General features: G+C 38.3%; 1 protein-coding gene across 1 annotated transcript in view; it reads right to left on the bottom strand.

Annotated features, from left to right (window-relative positions):
* LOC132702077 (mothers against decapentaplegic homolog 6) overlaps nucleotides 1-7,729 on the bottom strand; it is a 55,185-nt gene extending 47,456 nt beyond the window's left edge. Inside the window, exons 1-2 of the mRNA XM_060670494.1 lie at nucleotides 7,272-7,729; nucleotides 608-845 (exon numbers count right to left, since the gene is read on the bottom strand). Coding sequence (XP_060526477.1) covers nucleotides 608-845; nucleotides 7,272-7,424 — 391 coding nt within the window. The 5' untranslated portion in view covers nucleotides 7,425-7,729. The remainder of the gene's footprint in view (nucleotides 1-607; nucleotides 846-7,271) is intronic.
* Nucleotides 7,730-9,601: the final 1,872 nt, after the last annotated feature.

Genomic DNA, 9,601 nt, shown 5'->3' on the forward strand with positions numbered 1-9,601 from the left:
TTCTAATATTTTATATTTGATGTATGTATGTATTTTATATAATGCTTTAAACCATATAGAGGTCGTCTATCAACGTGCATTATTCAAAATGGTGGACATAGTGAAACCTACTGTAGATTTTCTATTTTGTTTTACCTTATTTTTTAATTTAATTGTTACAGCTACTGCTGTTTGTCGCTTTTACTTGTTATTGTTAATTGTTTTCAATAGAGGATATAAAAAATGATGACGTTTTAATTTCCTAAATCTACAAATCGCTCTATTACCTTACCGACAAAAAAGATCCATTACCCATGGCAAAAATCCTTAAAAATTAATTAAAAAATTAGAATAATATTCTTTTTTACGATAATTGACAGTGTCAAATTGACCTAATGAATACTGCAAGCCGAAATTAAAAAAAAAAAACACCCTATATAATTTCATCATCGCAGGTTTTTAGAAGGAAATGTGATTAAAATTTGAACAAGTGGTCATTACTGCCAGCCGTAGAAATAATTTTAAAATTTAACTTAAACCATAAAACTTTTGTATATATTTTTTTAATTAGTAGTTCCTGAGTAAAGGTACAAGCCCCTAATAAAATGCCCACCCTGAACGTACATACCTGGTTGGCACAGTCTGCTCCAGTGGTACGGATTGCAGCAAGCATAAACGGGGTCGCATGCGGATTTGCACTGCGGTAACCTGCGGAGCTCCGCGCCCTGGTTCAGATCGGGCCACCTCCAGTACTGACAGCACAGTACCTGGGGCTCGTCATCGAAGTCGCGGCGCACGAGGACGCAATGTCCTGGATCTACGCCGCGACTGTCCACCGCGGTCAATAGCATCTCCAGTTGGTTTTCCTGCAATGGAAAACCGGATAACAACCAGCAACGCCACCAAACAAAGCAAAATAGAATTCAAACCGCTCCTGGCAATTGCGACGGATTTTTGAAGGAACCTTGCGAAATGAGAATTGTATGTTCGGATGGATCAATTTAAAGTCAAATCGTCGGAAAATCGTGTAGACTTCACCAATGAAGATTGGCGAAGAATCACGCCCTAGGGACTTGCTCGAGAAATGTTAAATTTTTTTGAAGCAAATGGACTTTATTGTAATATAAAATCACAAAAGACGAAATTTAACTATTTTTAAACTGTTTTATTGTAATCGAACCTAACCAAACCTTATACAGTGTTGGGCAATCTTCGATTTTTATTTAAAAAAAATTTAAAAAATACATTAATATGATATAACGATCTAGTGTGCGGGAAGCGTTACTTTACCACGTCAGTTTCGTTTCCCACGAATCCGAGCCACTTCAGACGTTTCCGGGATTTTACCGCACGGATTTGGGAGCAATCGGATGTTTTCGGAGATATTTCCCAGGCTTTGAATTTTGACGTTTGTCAATTCTGACGGTCATGTCAGTGAATGTATTCGTGTTGTTTTATGAAAATGTACCCAAAAACTAACGGTCGTAGAAAAAGTATAGTATGTAACACGCAGCAAGCTCTGAAGACGCCAGCAGGTTGATTGACGAAACGTCAGCAAGTTCGACAGCAAACCAAAGCAGGAGGAATCCAGAAGTTTTGTAAAAAGTAAGCATGATGTTATTTAAGTTATTTATATACATATTTTTTTAAAGAATTGTGCGTAACTTTTTATCTGTGATAATATTTTTACGATGTGCTTTTTGTATTAATTAATCTTAATAAAAAAAGGTTTTAAAAAATACGAGTTTAAAAAAATAAGAAGAAAACATATTCTACAAAAACCATGAAACGACCTATTGAATTCTAAGATGGATCCCGTGAACTTGCTGAGTTGTGTCACTCGTAGAGATATTAGTTGGATTTGGGCGAACCCCGTTGAATTGTGTAAATTGCTGGTAAAATATGCGAAGCAACTCCGTTTTGCGAAAGGACTCGCGACAAGTCGAGATGCGGCGGCGTCGCGACGTCGTTCGCTGTCCGCGCTCTAAATATAAACGCGCGGGCATTATCGATACAATTAACCGTGGGCTGTCACGTAAACAATGGCATACTGGGCGACCCGCTCCCGTCGTCCCTCGTACCCGCGCCTGGTGTTAACGACCGGTTGACAATCGAGAAGGACGAATTTCGTGCCGTGGCATTCCGATCCGCGCGCCACTTCATTGCCTTCAATTGGGATTTGTTTAAACAATTAATAACGATGCACGCTGAATCTGGCACGCGATTCGTGGTTAATTCTCCCGGCGGCCGCTCTCTTCAGAAGCGGGATGCCGCGGAATAGAAAAAATATCGATATCGTTAACTACTTAAGTTTCTTTCTTTTTTCATACAATTTCCACAAACCAGCAACCCAGTGTAATGTTGCACACAAAAAACGCATTTTATAAGGATTAATCTCAGTAAATCCATCTTCCATAGTTCAAAGGACGTAAGGTCATATCCCGGGCGACACAAGAAAGTGGGAACACTCGTATAACATTTAAGCGGCTTGAGATAGCCATTTGAAATTTGGAAGGGTTCTTATAGGCCGAAGGTCTAATTTTTTGACAATATGTAGTCGTCAATGGTCACTTTCGCTTTTTTTCTACTCCCGCCTGTAAAATACCTTTTCGCGTCACTTTACCACTCCAGTTAATTTTGCCACGAATCCGAGACACTTCGGATATTTCCGGGATTTTACCGCACGGATTTTGGAGCAATTGGATGTTTTCGGAGATATATCCCACGCTTCGAATTTTGACGTTTTTCAATTCTGATGGTCATATCAGTGAATGTATTCGTGTTGTTTTGCGAAAATGTACCCCAAAAACTAACGGCCGTAGAAAAAGTATAATATGCAACACGAGTTTATTTGATACGAGCGGAGCGAGTTTTTAATAAATGCCGTTTACCGCACTTGTTGCATAATATACTATTACTTATCTGTTTTTTTTTGCTTCCTGTGGGCTTATTTTTTCACGGAATTTGAAAATTTTTCTGTCAAAATGTTGCAAAAAAAGTACCGATTAAAAATTTATTGTTCCTCACTAGGGTGATATTTGAAAAAACTAAGTTATCCTAAAAAATTAATAGTCCATTACATTAAATGCTATTTGCCATTAGACAAGTAACGTTTCATTTACAATTTATCCCGTGATCAGTATCGGTAAACAGTAGGATTTATGATGGTCCCAGCCTCCTAGACACAATTTTTAAAAATTAAATAAAAATTAAAAAACGAAAACAAAAAAAATGAGAAAAACCACCCTAACCATTGACTACCATTGTCAAAAAAATCGACCTTCAGCTTACATTAACCCTTCCAAATCGCTATCTCAAGCCGTTTAAAAGTCATAGAGTGTTCCCACTTTCTTTTGTCACCCGGTATACTTTTACAACATTTCGCTTACGTTAAATCAGGGCTAATATCGAATCAAAAATTGGTGTTAAAAGAACAAAATATTAATAATTGATCATGCGCGCGTAAGCACAATTTGAACCAGGTATGGTCTGTTCATAGATATAAGAAAGTGACCAATTGGTTTCGAATGGAATTATCCAAGGGTGGCCATTAATATACAATGCAAGAAGATTATTACCTAAAGTTTCGGAATTTAAATTCAGGTAAAATTGTGGTCCGTAATAGAAAATAATTTTATACCTACCTGTGTTTAATATTCTTTGGTTTGGTATACTACTTAGTTTAAGTTTATTAATAATCATAAAATCGGTGTTAAATGTGGCAGAACTACCTTATGAAAGTTCAACACATGGGTTTTAGATTTTAAAAAATTGACAAAAGGCAAGTTTTAATGGAATCTTTTAGAATTCGGAAATGTAAATTGTAATGGACAATGAAAGTTATCCATGACGGACAGACAGTTGACTAAAACCCCCTCCTCATGTGACACAAAAGCAACAATCCAAAACTATATTTATTTTCACGAAGATTATACCAAAAAGCAATTAATTGTGGTTCTGCAAAGCTTGAACCTACAAAAGGAATATGTCTGTGATAATTATGCAAAAAATCTAGGGCATACAGTTTTAAGGCTTCCACCTTACCACTGTATATTTAATCCCATTGAACATTTTTGGCACCAACTGAAATCTGCCATTCGTCGTAACAATGTTTTTCCCCGTGTTAACTCCAATGTCTTCAAACTCATAGAAACCGAAGTTTTTAACATCCCTCCATAAAGTTGGGCAAATTCTGTTAAACATATAGAAAAAGCAGAATAATCGTATATCCATATTGCGAATAATATAGAACAAATAATAATTAGAAAAGGCGATGGTAGCATTAGTGATACTGATATATTATGTGAATAATTTTCAGTAATTTAAGTATGTAATATAAATAATTTGTAATTTTACTTTAGATTTAAACATAAATAAATAAATATTGTTTAGTATCTTTGGTAACAAAACCCCAAATAATTAAAAGTACGGACCTGTTCGGCCATATTTCATTCTTACTGCTTGCCCGGGTCTTTCCTTAATTCAGGGTATGTGGAGCAGCGATAAGTAAACGAGAAGCTCCAAAACTCACGTGTGAGATTGATTCTCGGTATTCATCGAAGAGGGCTCTCATAAACTTAAGGACCTAAATTGGCTTCATATGCATAATCTGCGTGTATTACATGCCACCAATTTCTTTAACCGGATTTTCAATTTCGTATTTAGATAAATTTTACGTTATTGACTTTCATAATCTAGCAACATTTTTAGACGTCTTTTGAGTACTGTCGCATTTTTCCAATTTGCTTCGACATCATTTCTTTCGTTTTTAATATTCGATAATTACAATTCTTGTAGTTTTACACTTTACTTTTTTCTTTTCGTCTCCTTTGTACCACACATTTAAATGTCTACTGAACGCCTGACTTATGACAGTTTATGTGTTGTCTCATTTTTGTATCCAAATATTATTTTTCTAGTCTTTTTGGGACATTTATTTATTGTTATTGTATTTTTTCTTCTAGTGGATCTACTGAATCTTTAATTACTATTAAAACCATACGATTTTGGGAATTTTACAGAGGAATTGTGTACACTACGGGTAACTGTGACGTAGTGACTCGCGAGGGAATTTTGTAATCTGAATGACATGGCCGTCAGAATTAAAAAACGGCAAAGTTCAAGCCGTGCGCGAAAATCTCCGAAAACATCCGATTGCTCCCAAACCCGTGCGGTAATATCCGAAGGGGCTCGGATCCGTGGGACAAGGAGCTCGCTTGATAAGGTAGCGCTTTGGGCACACTACATAGGTGTATAATTCGGTATTTTACAGACGAGAGTAAAAATTAACAACTGGTAAGAGCTACCATCACTTCGAATTTCATGAAACGATGTATGCGTATGTGTTTGCTATGTGTGGTAATAAGAGCGCGGACTGTGGACCGGTAAAAATCATGTATATAAGGGAATATTTTTTATAACAGGATTTCTAAAAACAGTTAGAAGGAACGAGAACGCTCCCCACTCCTCGTAAAATTCCACGTTACCTTTAACGAGGCAACCGTTTGAAACCAACATGGATAGCATTCTCGAAAAATAATTAGCCCATTCGTCCGAACATGGAAAGACTCTCGAATGATCGACCCAGTTTCCGAGAACTGGCGAACGGAAATTAAAGAATGGCGCGTCTCCAGGTCAAGTGGAAGAAGGGCAAAGGGCCCCTTTATCTGCGTTCGCGGGCTCCTCATCGAATATGCCCGATCATTTGACGCAGACTTGCCATCCCCACCAATCAGGCGTTACGTTCGAACAGGAAACTCAATATAAATTTAACCAATGTAATTATGGTGGCACCATTTACAAAACGTCGGGAGCTGAACTTGTTTTATTAGCTGGAGACCATTTTTAAGAGGTATATGGTGTGTGACCATTTCTTCTGTGGAAGCAATCAATATGTCCCCTAGTTGTAGAAATTAATGAAATGGAGTCCAGTTGAACGACATGAATTGCCGACTTCTTAATTTCCGACAAATCTGCTTGAACGAAACGTTCCTGCGTTTTGCCAAAATCTTTCCAAGGAAGGCATTTTTTTCCAAGACCTTGGTCCTCATATTTGTGTGCAAAACAATCAAGCGCCTGGGCCAGGAAATATAAAAATTGAGATGTTGAAATATAGAGGAGAAAGGATTCGTACCTTTCATTGAAGTATTATTGAATAAAAATGGAATTTGTCATACGTGTCCTCCATATATATAAAAAAAGAAATAAGACCAACAATTACAGACGAATCAGTGTCATCCCCTCAACCGGAAGACTTTTCACCACAATAATAACAGAAAAACAGAACAACATACAGGTCATAGAAAAGAATAAAGACAAGAACATTGAAACACATATGACATTCAGAGATGGGATAAGAAGTGTGGTGTGTTCAAGTTATTCGGTCCAATTGGACTTCATGAGAAGACTAATAATAAGAAAATTAGAAGACGGAGCATTGCAACGGTATAGTCATGTATGAAGAATGTCAGAACACAGGTGGCCAAAACGAGTACTCGAATGGGAACCTCTAGGGAGAAGGCGATTCATTGGACATGCGATGATTGTTAGAGATCTCAGAGTAGGGGACTGGAATGTAAAAGAACTGTGTTACCATTACTTGCCAGGATCGTTAGAACCTGAGAAGCGACGACGCAAAAACTAAAATAAATTCTGCCAATATGGCGGACGGGTCGCGATAAGAGTATAAAATGTGTGCCCGCGTGTGTGGCGTGGCGGTTTTTTGTTTTCGAAATTAACAATAAAGATAAGGCGGCGGCTAATTCGCCTTTGATTTTCAACACTACACAGAGACACCGCCGCCATGTCACCGCCCGGCCCGACAACGATTCGCCAGTTAATTGTTGTCGTATTTAAATTAATTACTTAGCCAAGTTTCGTTCGTGGAAATCGGCGGAACCGCGTCGAAAATAGACGCGGCAACGTCGCCGTCCGACTTGTCTTATTAGAAAACCGGCCGCTATCTCGAGAATTCCGATTGGTTTAATACGGGAAAAAAGCGCCGATGATGGACGCGCCGAGCCTCGTAAATTAATTTTCCGGAAAACCTTAAACGCGGTACCCACGAAGCGGTTGACATCGGTTACGTAAGCACTAGGAACCACTTGTTAATCGTGACGATCAAAAGTGGTCGAAAAGATTTTAAACTTTTCGCTTAGCAAACCGATATTTTGTAGTATTTAATACAATAGTTTGGTATTTCAACTATTCAACGGTGGCGTCAGGCGTTAATTGTTTTAATTTTGGGGTCGGCAGTTGAGGTTCCGGTAGTTTCAGAACCGGGAGACAATCACCTGCAGTCTTTTGAGAAGGGCGTGGACGTCGTGCTCGTGGCCGTCCCCGGGGCACCTGGGCGTCGGGGCGCCGCCCCCCGCGCCATTGGCCCGCCGTCGCCTGAGCAGTTTCCTAGTGAGGTTGCTCGCTTTGCGTCTCCGGAACATAAACATCAATGCGTTGGTTTGCTCGGGCGCGAAGGTGCGACGAGAGTATAAGCAACAGCTGAGCGGACATTTGGGTGCCACACTGAACACACGCGTCGATTTACCCGGGGGGCGAGGAACGGCGGCAGTATGGCGACGCGACGGACGCGCACTCCTTTTCGCAACGTTTCGGTCGTCGTTTTGTTTTGCTTTGGTTTGGTTGGCGTCGCGGGTCGCCTTCGGCTCGGACGGTTCGGTTCTCTCCGGGAGCGGCGGAATCGCGACGGTTCAAATGCACTCCGTACGACGGACGACAGGGAACTGACTGGCGATCGGTGTCTGCCGGCTCGACCTCGCTTGATTTCGTGACGCGGCGCCGAGGGGAGAGGCGGGAGGTGGCGCCACCGCGATCCCAGGACCGGAACGGCCGATTTCGCCGCGGGATTTCTCCTTTTCCGTCCGGATTTCCGAAAATTCCGTTTAAACGGTCGTTCATTTTTAGAAAACTACTCTTTTTATGCGATTGCTTCACGGCTCGACGACGTGCAAAAATTACAAACGAGCAGTTAAGACGTCTAAAGGATATACGATGTTACTAATTGGAACGTCTCCAGTATATGCGATACATATATCCGTAGGATGTTTATTAGGAGATGCTAAGAATTAATCTATGGCGTATTTTTATTTTGCTCTTGATGGTAAAAGTGAAGGACTGCCGATTGAAACAATTAATAAAACATATTTTTCTATTGTAGATATGAAAAATTTGTAGATAAATAATATATCAAAAATATAGAATACCCTAACCTAAAGTATCTGAAATATGAACTAAATTCTAAAAGAATAACAAATATCTGGCATTCTTTAGCGAAAGCAGGAAATTTAAAACATTTTTTGGATTCGTTGCTCGTGTCCTTGACTCTTTTCAGACAAACAGCTATTGAATTATCACATTCTTTTGATGTTTGTGATGTGTTTGCCTTCTTGTCCGCATCTGAAAATATTTTAGTTTTGAAAACGTCAGGTTTTATAAATTTGTACTTTTATATTTTTAAAAAAACAAATTTAAAAAAATCTTAGTGATCTTAGATGCTAATCTCCACGATGGAAGATTTTCGTAATACGAAAAAAATATTGATTGATTTATGCAGTTTGATTGATAAAATAAATACTGTGTTTTTTGCGGATGTGATTCTTAGATCCATTTTAAAAAGAAAATACTTTTTAGAAAATAAAATAATTTATTTATAAGTATTTTTTAAATTATTCAAATATATAGCTAAAAATATAATTTTGTTCTGGGGGATTTTCTCTAATATTGCTTACTTAAAAAAAGAGTAGTTTAGTTTTGTATTCCTAAATTTAATTGCTCAAAAAACATGAAGAGAAAGTAGATTCTATTTTTGTTTTCAAAAACTAAGCAATAATCAAAAAAGATATGCAATTACAGGTCATCTATTTAGTGCATATCTTTGGTATATGGTGTACAGTAAATCAGCAAGCTATCCATTCAGAGCATATCCCTTAGCATATATGGTAACGTATATCCTAAGAACATCCTCCACATGCAACTTAAATAGGACATTGATCGGATATAGTGGGAATATTGTGTACTATTTGGCTATAATCAGATAGTAATAGGTTCTTATTACCGATATTGTAGGGTTATGAATTTAAATTTAACAACGGAGAGGCACTTAAATCCAATCGGTCATTAAGTAATAGATTCGAATATCTCGTTTTAATAATATCAACTATTTATTAATTTATGTCCGACAAACGGGTGGGACATTTAAGAAACGCATTAATGAACATAAAAAGGCGTAAGGGAGGGTGGGACAAGGAGGACCGCCTCAAAAATTAAGCAAAATTTGTTTCGTTATTATAAGTATAGATTCTGGTTATTTATACATTTTTAGCCCTTTGCCACTGGCAAAAGTTAGGCAGGAATAAATCGGCTTGAGCCCACGCTCCCCTATAAAAAGGCCACCGCAGTTCAATCCGTCTGCAGAAAAAAGCCAACAAGCTGAGCGTGTCACAAAGTGGTGCATAATGAAAGTCTTCATTGTTATAAAATGTTTATGGGAAAAGAGGTGAAAATTGGAGCTCAATAAATCGTTAGTCATCGCCATAGAGAGGTTATATTGAACATGAGAAGTAAAAATTGATGTCGTTAAGAAATAAGCTGAAAAGCAGAGGGCCCT

Source organism: Cylas formicarius, unplaced genomic scaffold (assembly GCF_029955315.1).
Source record: "Cylas formicarius isolate icCylForm1 unplaced genomic scaffold, icCylForm1.1 PGA_scaffold_5__7_contigs__length_24384050, whole genome shotgun sequence".
Lineage (NCBI taxonomy): Eukaryota > Metazoa > Arthropoda > Insecta > Coleoptera > Brentidae > Cylas > Cylas formicarius.